This window comes from Myotis brandtii, unplaced genomic scaffold, assembly GCF_000412655.1.
Source record: "Myotis brandtii unplaced genomic scaffold, ASM41265v1 scaffold199, whole genome shotgun sequence".
In the NCBI taxonomy this organism is placed as follows: Eukaryota; Metazoa; Chordata; class Mammalia; order Chiroptera; family Vespertilionidae; genus Myotis; species Myotis brandtii.
Window position 1 is genome coordinate 3,551,959 of NW_005357414.1, and position 16,686 is coordinate 3,568,644.

Here is a 16,686-nt window from a genome sequence, read left to right on the forward strand (position 1 = left end):
CTCCAAAAGCAAATCTTTGTAAATGGAATGATGCCTCAGCCCCTTTTCACATACATTGTCTCAATTGATGCTCAAAGCAATCCAGAACATAAGGTGGCAAGTAATACTCCCCTTTTCCTGATGAAAAAACTAAGGCCCAGAGATTAACTGACTTTCTCAAGATCATACAGTTAGAAAGTGAGAGCAAGAAATGAGACCTAAATCTTATGATTCTTCATTAAACAGGAGAATTTTGATAGGCAAAGGCAACATCAATCCAAGTTTACTAAAAAAGGCCTGTGCCATCAAATCACATGCTTATTGCCCTTTTAAATTCTAAAAAGGGAAACAAAATTATGGCAAATTAAGTATTGCAAATTTTTCAACTCATGTATTAGTTTTAGGTTAAATTCATTTCAAGTAGAGCTATATTTATTTTCTCATTCTGAAAACTCAGTACACACTTTGTAGTACATTGGCATTCTGTGTAGACTGCATGCACATTTGAAGGAATATTGGGGGCTCATTGAACCATTTGTAATGATTACAGAGGTGTTTGGTTGTTCTATTTTATTTTTATGGCCAACTATTAGTCATGTTTACATTTTGATTTGATTTTTGTTTCTTTTAATTCCCAATTATAATGTTATCACAAAAGGTATATTTGTTCTGGTTTCTGATGTGCTTTTATGAACATGTTATAGAGCAAAAGAAGACCTAAAAATTCTTCATCATCTGCTGTGGCTCTATCTAGCAGACATCGCTGCTTCATCTTATTTTTAACAATTATTGGCATTCCCAGGGGTATGGGAAACTATAACATGTTTAAAGACAAAATTCTCCCATTTCTTCTCAGCACAATGATCATCAAATTAGTACACTGTGCTTGTATACCCTTTTCTGCACCTAACTTAATATGCTAGCATTGGGAAACTCATCACACACCAGAATTTGTCTACAAAGGCCTAGTAAACTACCCATTGTCCACAGGCCAATTAAGGAGGCTACTTTGATTGTGGAACAAAAAGAAATTTATCATCATTTTAAGTTCTAGGTAGTGCCATTCCTTGAAGTGCCTTTTATGACTTAATTTATTAATTCCATTAATTGAATTTCTGTTAATTGTACCTGTTCCAATGAAAAGATTTGGAAACTTGAGATAAATTGTTCTGTTATCAATAAAAATAATATTTTATGCCCAGAATACCTCTTGCTGCCCCTCATCAACTGGGCTTGTTTTTCTATATTCTGGACATTATTCAACACAGAGAGACAATGTAGCTTGGTGGAAGAAACAGAGGCTTTGGTATCACCAAAATTAGCTTCACCAATTCCTTACTGTGTGACCCCCGGCATGTTCTTTACCCTCTCTGTATTTCAGTTTCATTATTTTTAAAAGGAGACTAATACCCACCTTTTGGGGGCTGTTAGAGGATTAAAGGAGATGGATTAAAATATATAGCACTTAGTAAGTGCTTGGTTAAAAAAAAGGTCACTATTATGTTTTAGAGAGAAATGTGAATAAACAGATAGAAGGGAGGGATGTAGAGTGCTGCCTAGCAAGAGTTAACTTCATCACTCTGGAAGGTGTCTTTCCAAAAATTTCAACATGCTGTCAGTAGCCAGTGGAATGTGTGTGTGTGTGTGTGTGTGTGTGTGTGTGTGTGTGTGTGTGTGTTTGCAAACAAAACATGTAGATGCATGTCTTCATGCCTGGGCTGGCTGCTTCAAACACTGATTATCGCTTAACAACCAGACTTGTATGCATGCATATAAGCATAACCAATGGACACAGACAGTAGGGGGGTGAGGCATGTGTTAGGGGGTGGGAGTGGCTGGGGAGAGGTCAAGGGGGGAAAAAGGTGACCTATGTAATACTTTAAACAATAAAGAATTTAAATTAAAAAAACGGAAAATAAATGTGGTTTCACTTGGATGTTGAGAGCAAGTTTTTATACAGCTTCTTAGCTATGGTAGACACTAAGAATTTAGGGGGTTCACTCTTTGATAAACACTGATCACTTTTTTATTGATAGATAAGAAAAGTCAAATTGCAGATGATGCTAACATTATCAAGCTGAACCAGTCTTCCTGGGTCACGAAATGGGTCTGTATATCTGCATGATATGAGTCTTTATCTGACATATTCTAGACATATTCTTCACCTACTAGTGTTCTTTCTTCCTTATTTACTTCTGCAGACAATTATAGCTCATTAGTGCTGTTACTAGTGGAGTGGATTATAGGGTTCTATTAATGGCTGTCTCTATTTGTTCCAACAGATGGAACAGAGAGTTGATTGGGAGGCCCTGACTCCAACTCTGCCACTGACCAACTGTATGACATTTCCAAGCCCTATGACTAAACCACTTTTCAGTTTGGTGCCCACAAGTATATTGTGATTCTCTAAAGGAAGTCAAAAGGAAAAATGTTTTGAAATTTCTTAAGTACTCTGCCCTTAGGAGTGTTATCATTAATTTCTTTCTTACAATATATTTCATGTATAGGAGAGAGACCACAACTCCTTAGGCCAGAATCTGTTAAGTTATTGTATCCCCTCCACCCTGGCCCCATAGCTCAGATTGGAATTCTAGTTGGAAAGTAAGGACCAATTATACAATTTAAGTCACCTAGTTCCTAGGCTGGAGGTCAGGGATCTCTGCTCCCCTTTCCCCAAAGACCACAAGGGAGTTGTCAGGATAACAACAAAGTCTTTTAATCTCATTTTCCCCTAGCTCAGGGGTGGGGAAACTTTTTTCTGCCAAGGGCCATTTGGATATTTATAACATCATTTGTGAGCCTTACAAAATTATCAACTTAAAAATTAGCCTGCTATATTTGGTCAAACATTTAATTAACTCACCCCTAATACCTTAGCAGGACCAAACCAAATGATTTTGTGGGTCTTATATGGCCTGTGGGAAGGAAATTGCCCACTATTGCCTAGCTAATGAGACTTGGAAGTGTCCTTGTCAAAGATGCCCAACTGTACATTTAATTCAGTATTTTCATTCATTGTACAGTTATGCTTTACCCCCCACAATTATCTTTTGACTGTCTACTGCACACCAGACACTTCAGCTCCAGAGATACCATGGCAAACAAGTCAACTGAACTCCCTGCCCTCTCAGAACATCCAGTCTAGTGGGAGTAATAGGTACTGAACTTTTCCCTAAATGGTCCCCAGGCATCTTAGCTCCCATCTCTTCAAAGGTGAACCTTTTATCTTCCACACAAAACTTTTCTTCTCCTAGGCTTCCTTATGTCAGTCAAGAAATCCACTCAGTTTCCCAATCAAGAAACCTAGAAGTCATCTTTCACACCTCCCTCTATTTTACCTATCAATTCCAATATAGCACTAAGTATTGTCATTTTTAGCCTCTGAGATATCTCTCAAATCTATATTCTACCTATCTCCACTGCCATGAACCTAATCCAGGTCATCATTATTTCTCTTCTGGAGATCACAGCCTCTTCACTGGGTTCTCTGTGTCTAGTATTTCATTCTCTTCCCGTTGTGATATATATAGAGAGAGTTAATACTACATGAACATGGGTAAGTCTCTTTCCCTTTTTAGGCTTCAGCTTCTGCATCTTGAACTCAATGATTTCCTGTCATGTGCATCTCTCTTTTCTGTGGTTCTGTGATCAGAATGTTCTTTATTGCACTCCTGTACAACTATCTAGACTTCCAAAGAAGATATTGCTATCCCTGGGTCACTGGCTTCTCAGTGTGTATATTCACAGCTTCATTTTTCCATTCATTCAGAAAACATTTACTGAGTACTCATCGTGTCCTAAGCATTGTATGTAGTACAGGTGATTCAGTGGGGAGTAAGACATGGGTCTTGTCCTCAAGAAGCTCAATCTGTTCAGGGGTATGGATACAAACAGGCAACCCAGCACATATTGTGGGTGGGAGTAATTATGGGAAACTCCCTGGAGTAGCTGGTATTTTGATTGGAGCCTGAATTATAAACAATTGGGAGGCTATGGGAACCCCCTAGAGTAGAGGTGAGGAAGACCATGAACTAAGGCCATAGGGACAGAGAGAAATTGACAGGTTTGAGTTACATTTTGGAGGTGGAGTTGATAGTTCTTGCTGGTACATTGGATGTGGAAGATGAGGAAAAGATGAGGTCATGGAGGACACTTGAGTTTCTGGCTTGATCAACTTTGTGGATTTCTAGCTTAATCAACTTTATGGATGGACTGACATTTACTGAGTTTATTCCATTAACTCAAAAGGAAGGAGCTGGTTTGGGGAATGGGGGTGGGGAAGAAGATTATGAGTTCAGCTTTGGTCATTTTGGGTTTGACTTGGAATATCCAGTAGGAAAGATCTGATAAGCCATTGTCTGTATTACCAGGCATGCTGAGAAGAGAAATCTGGTTTAGAGGTTCAGATTTGGGAGTCATTAACATGTAGATGAGGTCCTGTTAGGAGAATGAGCAGATGCTGAAGAGCCAAGTGCCTATAGAGCAAAAACACCAGGCTTAAGAGGGAAAATGCTCTCACAGATACTTCTCATTCCTAGGCACACATCTCTGTCCCAAAGAGGGTTTCTCAATAATGTCTGTGCATCTTCTGCTTAAGAGAAGGAGCATTAAGTACCCAATCATAATTTCTCTATTTTATCATAAATGATATCTAAAGAGGAAATGGAACAGATACTTTATGCCATCTACCAGGTGTTTTAAATTCATTAACTCAAATGTTCACAATAACCCTACACCAGAGCTATTATTGCTCAAAGTTCTAGAAACTTAGAGTAGTTAAGTCACTTGCCTAATGATACCAGAACCAGTGAGCAGGAATTCTTCCCAGGGTCATGTCTTACGGAATCAAAGAATGAAACCATTGCCCTGGCCAGTGTGGCTAAGTGGATAGAGCATCAGCCTGTGGACTGACGGATCTCGGGTTTGATTCTGGTCAAGAACACATACCTGAAGGGGAGAGGAAAAAAAAAAGAACACATACCCGGTTGTGGGCTCGATCTCCAGTGGGGGGCATGCAGGAGGCAGCCAATCAATCATTCTCTCTCATCATTGATGTGTCTATCTTTCTCACTCCATTCTTGTCTGAAATCAATAAAAACATTTAAAAAAATGAATGAAGCCACTGATCAGAGGAGTTCAAACAAGGCAGGAATTTATTGCAAGCAAACACAGGCTCCTCGCTCGGGAAGGGAGGGGATCTACATGGATTGACATAGAAGTATTCTGCTCTTCCCCTTATGCCTGCTAAAGGCCTGCTCTTTGTCTATTTGTGCCACTCTCTGATTGGTTCCTGGCCTTTTTTGCAACATTTTATTTTGCACTTGCAAGAAAAACATCCTTGTCTCAAAACACCCTGTTTTCCTGCAAAACATTTTGTGGTTTCAGCTAGCTCCATGATTCCTTCTTCTTCCACCCCTTACCCTGTCTACCTAATTCTGCTTTAACTCCTTTCACGAAGGTCACATAGTTTTCAAATGGCAGTAAGGAGATTTGAATCCAGGTCTGTCTGACTCCAGAGCCTGCTCCATGACACCACCTAACAGCACTGCCTCATCTCCTGTAATATAACTGGATCCTTAGGAAAGCCTGTGCCCACCCCTTGTCTCTGTTATGCTTCATAAATATCATTTGCATCCCCTAGTTTAATGCTTCACTCTCCATTAAAATGCAAATCCCCCTGAGAAGTAAAGCTCTAAGTTGTTGTCAGTCATTTATGCCTCAGTGGGAATGAGTTTCAAATTCTTCCTTAGGAACAAATTTTAATTTCATAGGAGGACACTGGAAAATTGGGGGAGGGATAAAAAGGCAGGAAAGGCCCTCATAATGAAAAATCAGCCCCCTATCAGTTTCACAGTCCTACCTAATTTGAAGCATGTGCTTTTCAGATTCTTAGATGCTATTTCTGCATATGTGTACTACTTTATATGCAGACCTATTTCTGGGTCTGTTACTCCAGTTATCTGGGGCTGGGACTGGGGCTATGGGTGTGTGTGGTCTGATCTAATATATATACATACATACTGACCCCAACCCACTGTAGTTATCAGAAGGCAGCCAGCCTGGGCCGCAGTTGTGAACCTGCAGTGTCTGGCCTTAGGCACAAGTCCCAGCTCATTCTCTGGAGAATTAGACCCTGATGTGTATATGAAAAATCCTGAGCAGATGGAGTCAGAAGAGCTTGTTGGAAAGACTTGGAGGTGTCCCTTCTGCCCTCTTTGGGTCTATTTGCCCAAATAAATGACATGTATCAGGGTAGGGCATTGGTCCAAGCCCATTCAAATTCTGCTAGCAGCCCAAACAGTGTTTCAGATTGTTTTGTGAAGTGATCAGCGTTAGGAAGAGAGAAATGATGTGTGAGCATCTGGCTGCTGCAGCCTACTGATGGGGAAAGTCCCAGGGGCAGGCCTGGGGTTAGGGAGCGAGACTCAAGGACCCCCTAGGACATCTGCCACTGGCAAACAGGGAAAGAGCCACACACTGGCAGGGGCAATGTGGTTAGAGACCCACACTGTTCCTCAGTAGCTATGTGACCTAAACAAGTCATTTCTCTTGGCTTCTTTTTTTCGAAATGTATAAAATAGAGGCTGGATGGAATGGTCCCTAAGGGCCCTTCCTGCTTGAATATTCTGTAACTTCTATGACACAGGTTTGATTTATTTTTCTCTGCCACCCACCTCATTATCTGTAGCCACTATATTTTCACACTGACCTTTGCTGGCCAATATGAAAAGTGACACTGATAGCTTTTTGGAGGAAACAACCCCCCCTCCGCCCCAAAAGTAGTTCATTACCAATTTAGTACAGTATTAAGCTTCAGCAGTACACTGGGCACTGCAACAGAAACCCTATGTGTTGGAGATATGGAAAACAGATCATATAGCTATAAGCACAGAGTATGCATATCTAGAAATGGTTGACAAAGCAACACACAAAAGAAATGTCTCTTATTTTTTTTCTTTGCCATCTTTCATTGTTTGTGGTGCTCTGTACCACTGAATGAAAGGACCTCAGTTGGTGGGAAGGCTTCTTGTCTCATATCTTATGACTATAGGCTCTAGAAGGGCCTGAAACCACTCTGAGAAGGCAGTTCTGAGCAGTGCCCCAGAAGCCTCAAGATATCCCACAGGCCCTGCTTCTGGCCCTTTGGTCAGTCTGAGGTTTCTAGCTGGGAACAGACCAGAAGTACACCTTTCTTTGAGGAGTGCCATTTCAAATACCTTTTTGGAAAAAGAATTAGAATCTAAAGTACCCATGAGTTCTTTAAGGGCCTCACTTTAAGTTCTCTGGCTGGAACTGAGGAGTCAGCTGTGCAACTGTGGCAAATTCAGCATGCACACCCAGCAAAGAGAAAGGAAATGAGCCATGGAACCCTGCCTTTTCTGGATGGAATCAGATTTCCTGTTAAGTCCAGCACTGGAATTGCCTCACTCCTAAGTCTCATTGCTTACTCTTGCTGATCATGCACTCACAAGGGCAAGAGACCAGAGCTGGAGTGTGCCAGCCCATGTGCCCATGCCAGGCACTGCTCAGGCTGTAGTGATGTGAGCAAGATGAGAATTGGGTGACACCACAATCTGCTCTCTTAGTAGCTGTTCAATGGTTTATCATGCGCTCCACCTCCCCTCCTTGATCCAGGAAAGTTTTGAGCATTCTGTGCCCTGACTGCAACCTCTCTGCTAGTAATAACATGGTTTCAACAAGCCTGTCCTGCACCCCCCCCCAATCCTCCCACCAAATAGTCCCCTCCTCCCCCAACAGCTGCTTCTTATCTGTTTCCCTTGTTCCAGCCTCAGGCAGGCTGCCCTGGCCTCATGCTGACACACACATGTTCTCCTGAATGCTCCTTGATGAGTTTCAGCCCTGAAACACAAAGCCTTCCTCCCATCCTTCCCTGACCCCAATCTTCTAAGGGTTCCCTACTTCCCACCAAATCAATTTGTCAACTTCCCTGCCTTGCTTTTCAGGCCCACTCCAGTTGGGGCCACTCAGCCTTTCCAGTGTGACCCATGACTCCCTCTCAACACCCCTCTACCCCATCTGAGTCATGGACAGAATGTAAGCATTACCAACTTCATGGCCAACACTTTCCTTGTGTTGTTATACCATTTATGCTAGGTTCTGGACATGTACTGTTTGTTATGGTTTTGATGAGTACATTAGTCTTGAAAGCTTAAGCCTACATTTTAGACTTCTTTGTTAATTTTCAACAGCATCCCCACACTACTTTTTTTTAAAGTATTGTTATATACATATATTCACAAAAGTAATAAATAACAGAATCATTGTAAATAAAATTTCAACAGAGAAAAAGAGCATAAAAAGTGAAAGCTCAACTCCCACCCCATCATTCCCAGAGATAAGCTCATTAAAAAGTCTGAACCCTAGCATCATTTGTAGGCTGTGTGTATGTTGGGTGTTGGGGAATTGCATCTTTTGGGAAAAGCATCTTTTACTTTTTTACAAGAGTCCTAGGTCTTCATGGACCTAATTGACACTGGAAATTGTACTCTAAAAGCCCTTTACAGCTAGTGTTCACTTGCATCTCCAGTACATGACTCTAGCCATCACATAAACCATATGTCCTGTTTTCAGGCTTTCAAAAAGTAAATTTTGAAGGTGAATATTAAAGGGCATGTTTAATGGGTTTTTCTCAGAGCTTTTCACAGATATGTAAGAAATTGCAGGCAGTCAGTAAAGGGGCAGAGAGGTGGAGATGGAAAACATTTATGAAAATAGGCTTTCTAACTGATATGGCGTTGTGTTCTCTGAAAGGTAATGAACATTACTAATGGTTTTCATTTTTCTGCCAAGAAAATTCAGTCCCTGCTGGCGTTTGTTCTAAATGATAGACTAGTCCACTTGTGTGGCACCCACTGGAGTTAATTCTCTGTCTCAGTCAGCTTTAAAATGTCAGCCTGAACTCTCAGACTTCATTGTTACAGACACTTTATAACCAGGGCATTCAAAATCTTCAGGCTGCTTCTTCTTGCTATCATAATTGATACTTGATGTATATTCTCAGGCTCCTTGAATATTACACTTCTACAATGTGCAGTTGGCAGGAGTAAAGGGAAGGAAGAGAGATAGGGAGGAAGCAAATAAACAGTGTGTGTGTGTGTGTGTGTGTGTGTGTGTGTGTGTGTGTGTTCCCAGTGAGCATCTGTTTCCAGTTGCACTGATGGGGTCCTAAAGTCTGCCAACAAAGATGAGTTCTGACATATTGGTCAGCCCATGGGTTTCTGGGTTCTCCCCTCTCTGACCCTGGAGACAGTATTCTTTAAAGCACAGCCGTTTATGGACTTCATAGCAAGCATGTGGTTGGCCATTTGGATGTGAGTTATAAAATGTCATGATACTCTCCAGCGTTCTGTTCTTTTGCCATTTTGACAATCTGATGGATGACCTGGCATTAACTAAGAAGCAGACAATATTACCCAGCCTGAGTAACTAATCTCCTAAGAAGTACAAAGTTGAAGGATATTGGTGCACATGAATCTTATTAAATGTGCTTATAAAATATGTTCTATCCAAATAATTTTAGCAGCCCCTAAAATAGCCTTTTCTGATCTGTGTCTGGAACTTTGGCATACTTCACAGATCTCTAAGCCAAAATTATTTAATGACGCGATGACAGTGTTTTTTGTGCATGGGAAAATGAGAAGTGTTGATGTTAAGTCCTCTGGTAACTAATTATACTCCTTCTGTCCATCTTAGGGGCAACCAGGACCCATTGGAATTCAAGGTCAAACAGGTCCTCAAGGATTTGCTGGCCCTAGTGGTTTATCAGGGTTCAAAGGAGAAAGGGGCTCCCCAGGCCCTCTGGGAACATATGGACCAAAAGGAGATAAGGTAGGAGCACCAAAGCTTGATTTTTCTTTGACTTATGGGTCACAAGTATGAAGGTAAAAGGTTCTAAATCTCAGTTCTGTTGTGGAAATAACACTAATCATGAATACTGTGATGCTGGGCTACATGTTTTAATAAGAGACAGGCTGAGTGGTGTACTACTAATGGATCAGCCCAATTCTGGAGAGACCTCATGAGAAGCAAACCATAAAGTGCATGTATTAGCTACTTGATAGATAAGTGGGCTCACTGTGGTGTGAAGTCATGTTGGTTTCAACTGGGTATGAGTCAAAAGTCTAATCATCTGGGCAGTAGAGGTCAGGAATTCAAGGCAAGGTGATTTGGAAGCAAGGGCTCAAATGCTTCGAAGCAATCTGGGCCACAAATATAGGAAAATATATGCAAGTTAGGAGATTGGTCATGTCATGGTGACTGACTGACTGAGATTAGTGTTCAGTTTATGTTCCCTGTTGGTTTTTTTCTTTTATTGATTAAGGTATTACATATGTGTCCTTGTCACCTCCTCTTCACCCCATTGGTGGGGGAGGGGCTCCCACCCTATGGCTCTGGGGATGGCCAAAAATATGACACCTGACATTGAACAGAGGGATGGACAAAGATTTATTAGTTGCATATACTCCCAGCACAGGGGAGGAGTACACTGCATACTATGGAGGGCCACACAAGGGTTGCCCTTGGGATCAGAATAAACCAGAAGTGGCTATGTGAGGCAGATTTTGTAGTGTCAAGAAGGTGAGATATCCCTTGGTTTCTGAGGGAGAATGTGATTGGCTTGTTTGACTAATTCAATGGGCCAGCAGGGAACTAAAACCCACTGCTCAGGGATAAGCAGGAACTGTATCTGTTCTATTTGATTAGGATGGTCATTTGCCTAGGAGACCTTGTCTACAGGAGCAGGGTGGGGGGGACTTGTGGACAGAACACTTGAGGCCCTCCTGGTTTGCCAGATATCAGGGCAGGATAGACTTTTGGATCTTACACCACATTGCCTAAGACAAGAACTGATCTCATAATACACATGGGTCTGAGACTTCAGGTAGAGGCAAGTGATCACTTCAAACTGGAGTAGGGAGCAATGTGGAAGAGGAGATACAAAAGGCTTCTTAACAACTTAGGTCATGTATTACATGAAAAATTCACTAAATCAAATGGAGGTCAATTGGATTATCTTTAACTTTCCTCTCCCTACTCCTATTTTTAGGGTCCCATGGGAGTTCCTGGCTTTGTTGGCATTGATGGGATTCCGGTGAGTGTGTCCACAAAGGCATTTTAAAATATCACCTCTAGGTTCTGCCTCATAACTTAAGCACTTTGGCCTTAGCAACATCCCATCTTATGCAAACATGCTCAGGGTCAAGTGTTGAGATGTGTGTGTTAAGGTCTGAAGGGCAGTGGTTGCACAGTTTCCCTGGGATTCAGTTATAGGCATTACCAAATGACACAGCTGGGGCTGCAGATAGATGTGCAAATATAAGAAGCCATCAATATCTTAGCAAAATGAGGTAGGCATTGTGGGTTGAGGGGAGCTTTAATTGGGAATGAGAGACTGGCTCTGAAGTGTAGAGTCAGTGCCACATTAGAACATGAACACACTCATTATACGAAATTTAAGAAAGTGCATGAAATTGGGTAGAAAAATATCTTGATACATTTTGTTCCTATAATTTATTCTCTTCAGGCTCCTCTCATTTCAGAGTGAATTTTCCTTTAGTTTTTATAAAATGACTACTCCAAAGATAAGCCTCTTTCATCAATCCTGAACAACTGGCTTTGCTGAAGATAAGTGGGGAGTTTGGTGCCTGCAGACATCTTCTTCTCCCATTTCATCCAACCCAGTTGCATAGTTTCTTCATTTTCACCTCATATCCCTACTTATCTCACCACTGGAGATCACATGGAAACATTTTTCCAGCCTTTAAAATACAGTGTTTGTACTTGCTGCTATCACTTTTTAGTTATTTCCTTTCTCACTTCTCTATATATTTAAACTTTAGCCTGGGCTATTTGTTTATAGCAATGGTCTTCAACCTTTTTTAAGAGAAGAACCAAATCTTGTGTGGAAGCCCTAGACAAAACAGCTTCTTATGTGACACTACATAATCATCTAGTATTAGGGAAGGATGTTCAAATGTCTTTGTGCCAGTCTATAGGTATTTCATGAGCACCTGCTATATATACTAACACTCTACTAAGAGGATACAGAAAAAAATATATAGTTCTACCCATAAAGATATACTCATCTAATCCATTTCCTCTCCAGATCTAGTATACATTTGTGGATTTTGAGAATAGAAGACTCACTTACCTTGTGTTTGTTACACGTATCAACAAATCAGCCATCAGATTTCTGCATTTTATTTAAGTTCAGACCCTGCAAAATGCACAGAAATAGGCCAGTGGGGAAATAAGTGCATTGGGTTGATCTTTCTTTTGTGATGCCCCCTGGCATTGTCTCATGCCTGTGTTCCTATAGCCATTTTATGCAGTCTCCACTCAGAATGTGTGTCTTCAAGAAGCCAATGGGTAAGGGAAACTAGCAAACTGGAGGCTGCCTCTTCCATTCATCCTGTGGAGCTGGCTTCACCAGAGATGAGTGGGGCGGGGGGGTTAGAGATTTCAGTGGTAGTCTCTTTTAAATGGGAGCTGGAAGGACGTGAGTCCTGTGATGCAGAGGCTGATTCCAATTCTGAGCTAGAACCTGCCCCAGAGTCCAGCTGGACATTTCTGCCTGCAACTCATAACTTGGAGAGCACTAGGGCTTGCAGGAATTTATCACTTCTCTTTGGGACTTTACTGCTTAGGAGAATGAGTTGCAGGTGTCCAGATTCCTCCAAATAAGCATGCTGCTCCCAGTAGAAGTCTCCACTCCCTTGGACCTTCACTGGCCCTTCCCTTGACCAAAGGTTGTATATCTTTACTTTTGACTTTTTTGACTTTTGATTGCTTTAACAAGAGGCTCCAAGCCTCACTTACTCCATGAAATCATTCTCCCTTATTCATCCTCTCTTTTCCAGCTATTCATGATGAATTTATTAAGCGCCTTATTTTTACTGCTTACCTCTTCCTTCCATCTGCAATTTTCCAGGAGTCCTTGATGTCTGCCCCACACCCTCTAGCTCCTTATTACATATGGTCAATGATATTGATTGATTGTCTTGTGTAATAGTATTAGTTAGCTCCTTGAAAACACAAATATGTTTTCTGCTCCTCTCTGGGACCTCAGAGACCCCAGGGCTGAATTCAGCATATACTAGGAACACTAAAATTATTTGGGGAATGGATTCCAACCTCCAGAACCTATAAAAACAACAGTTCTCAGACTGACAGGACTCCCTCAGACAGAGGAATACAACAGACACCTTTGGCCTACTCAGACATTATTTTTCTCAACTTTCAGTGGCACTTATTAAGCAATTTGGCTAAAATCAACAGCTTCCCAAACACATCTTACTAAACTGGATCACTGCAAAGACCTGATTTTCATCTTAATAATGGCTGATCACTAACATATATGCCACTGGTTTCACTCCCAAAACTCCATTTTTGCTGTTATGTAGACAATTTCAACATGAATGAGCAAGTAGTCACTTCATGATCATCCAATTCTGTGCACTAAGGGGCACAGCAACCTATTGAGAGAGTGGACAAGCATTCATCAACATATTCAACATTAAAAAAAACATAGACTAGGGATAGTAGGGTTGCGGCTTTTAATGATTTCATAGCTGTGATTTGGGGCTGCTGGCACCTTCAAGAAATGTATGCTTTTTGAGTATCTTTAGTTCAGATAATTTGAGAGAAGAAGTTTTCAAGTCATCCTTTGCAATTTATGTTTAGCTTTCCCCATAGAGTCAATCTTAAACAGTTTTCTGCCTAAAGATGCATAAATGAACACACCAGATTTATATCTTCAAAGTGAACACATGCTGCTCACCAAAAGGAAACTATTCCTTTGAAATATGGGTTCTAAAGAGCATTGCTTTTTCTGAAATACAGCAGATCCTCCCATTCTATGTGTTGAGAAATTTGTGGTTATATAAAACCATTGTTTTCTCCCTAAAAAAAAGCTAAAGCTACATTCTCTTGAAGGGCTGGCACACACATATGAAAAATCATTAGCAATAACCAGAAAGGTCAATGTGCCAGAAATGTTTTGGTATTGAGAGCTGAGAGGAGACAGAACGCAGCCTGGTGGCTTATGCTTGCTGACTTGCTTGAGAGAAGAAGACTTACCATTTATTGAGCTCTTGTGTAGTAAACAGTCTCATGGAATTTTAACCATAAATTTTAAATTTTATTTTAATGTTAACAACAACCTTATGAGATGGTATTATTCATCTCCATTTTACAGATGAGGAAACTGAGGCTTAAGTTGAGGAGTGGCAAAGCTAAGATTGTAGTATAAGTCTGACTGACTCAAACATGCTTTATCCACCATCCCATGGTGTCAGCTGGATAAGAAAGGGTTGACAGGTCTGTCAGAGGTCAGAGGTTAATCCCAGAGAATTTGGCTAAGGTAGGAGTGAACAGGTGTCCCTGGAATCCTGCAGATAGAAGATATCAGGAGTTCAGACAAGAAAACTACAGAAGAATTGGGGACAAGAAAAAAATGTGGGTACCAATGGGCAAGATTTCAAGCAAAGGTTTTGGTGTCAAACAGAACCAAAGCCCTAGTGGTAAGCCCCCTAATACTGAGCCAGCCTGTTGTCTTACCTTAACTCATCCCTGTTACTCAACTGAGAGATTGCTTCTAGCAAGCTTAGCTGGGACATTTTAAAGTGGTAGTCAGGATCCTAGGAAGAAATATGTACTACACTTGAAAAAGTTAACACGAGAGTTGAGTAAAGGGTATATTTAAAGGATTTAAAGGTCAGGATTAATGGAAACAACAATGAATGGTGAAGCAACTAACAAAAAGCTGTTATCACCCCTGTGACCAAAGGGGAAAGAAGAAATGGTAATACTGGAACCGTGTGTGACCTGGAGCCATGGAATAATGGTTTTCCAACAGGAGCTAAGATCATAGAGAAATGTGGCCATTGCCAGAGATATAGCCAAGGATGAAAGGCATAAGGGAAATAAATAGTATGTGCTCTTTCTCCTCCTGCTTTAGTGCCAAATACAACTAGGAATCAAAGGGAAATGGAGCTTACACAGTGCTATCCATAAAGGTCATCCTCCCAAGGCACAGATTTGGGGAAGGTAGGATGTAGATCTTCAGGGGGAAAATAAGAATAGCCATCTCAGTTAGTAATAAAATGATGACTTAATAAGCTGTCTCAGTTTCCCCAGTGCAAGTAAAAATCATCACATGAGTCTGGAAAGCACAGATTGCAGCAAGTTTATTGAAAGGATAAGTTTAATGACCACTCTTCTAGACTTAGTATTCTATGAGTCTAGCAGTATAGAATCATACTTTTGTCTGATTTTAACCATCTGTATGCTTCCAGATCTTTGTATGCTTCTACATCTTTGTAGACTGTCTATCTTCTACAACTTAGTAACAATGAAGATGAAACAATTCTACGGAGCATTTTCTCAATAAGAATTTGATAAAAGTTTGTCTCCTCTAATAATTTGAGAAGTTTACTTTTGAATTCATGACATATTTTCCTCAATTCATTGTATATATACTTGGATTTCAAAAGTGTGTGTGAGAGGGTAGGAGTCTACCTTTTGTTGACCTATCTAGATTTCTGGTCTTTCAAGTTATCTCTTTGCTGCTTACCCAATACCCAACCTGCTTTTGATAGATTAAAAAAGAGATATTCCCTACAAAAAAAGGTATATTCACCAAGAAAGACCAACTCTGGAAAATTATTGAATTAATACCAACTATATATAAATGATTACTAATAGCCCAGCAAATCAACTGCCTCATTGGTGAGTATGGAGAAGAGGGGAAGATAGCATTCCTAACTGAAGCAATAGCATGATATGTGATAATGATAAAATAGAATTGAAAGTGTAATTTTTCCAGAACCGGCTTATTTTTTTACCAAACTGCTTTCAGGAGAGGTGCTGCTGTGAAAATTGCTTCTGCTCAGTTGACCAAAATTCAGCATCATTTCTTATGCAAAGCTTTTAATACAGAAAGCCACCCCAGGTTTCCCAGGCTCCAGTCTGTTCTGAGGAGTCCTAAAGCCTACCATGATTCCATGTTGGTAGCAGTTCAGCTTCCAGACAGCTAAGCCCCAACTTAGTATATTTTTGTACCCAGGGAAGGTGAGGTTGCAATGCGCTGTGTGTCCCATCTCTTCATTCTTGATCTCTTTGGTTTCAGTTTGAATCATATAAAACATTGATACTTTTGGAAGGAGTAACACTGAACTGTTATCAGCAACATACACCTGAGTAGAAAGGAAAGCTATGAGAGCATCAGTGATGGGGCTAAGAATGAACAAGGGCCAGAGTTTGGCGGCATGCTTGGATCCTCTTTCTGTTGAGTTTATCAGAGAGTAGCTGAGAGTCCTGTGCCTGACTTGACCCCTTCTTTTCTCTTTGAAAAGGGCCACCCTGGACAACCAGGGCCCAGAGGCCCACCTGGCCTGGATGGCTGTAATGGAACTCAAGGAGCTGTTGGATTTCCAGGCCCTGATGGCTATCCTGGACTTCTCGGACCACCTGTATGCTTCCAGATGTTTGTATATTATTTCAAATGGCTTTGCTTTCCTCAAAGTGTGCCCTTTTTCTCCAATCTGGATCACATTAAGCATTTATGGGGCAACCACTGCAGCCCCTTGTCTAATTCAGAAGTCTGTGCTGGCAGCACCACAACATTAAAAGTCTAAAGAATAATACCAGTTGCAGAAGGGTGACACATGCTACACTACTTAGGGT

At 41.0% G+C, this 16,686-nt stretch overlaps 1 protein-coding gene across 1 annotated transcript in view; it reads left to right on the forward strand.

The window, feature by feature from the left end:
* Positions 1-16,686, forward strand: part of COL4A6 (collagen, type IV, alpha 6) — a 383,431-nt gene that overhangs the window by 260,953 nt on the left and 105,792 nt on the right. The window contains exons 4-6 of the mRNA XM_014538830.1: positions 9,694-9,828; positions 11,048-11,092; positions 16,356-16,472. Coding sequence (XP_014394316.1) covers positions 9,694-9,828; positions 11,048-11,092; positions 16,356-16,472 — 297 coding nt within the window. The remainder of the gene's footprint in view (positions 1-9,693; positions 9,829-11,047; positions 11,093-16,355; positions 16,473-16,686) is intronic.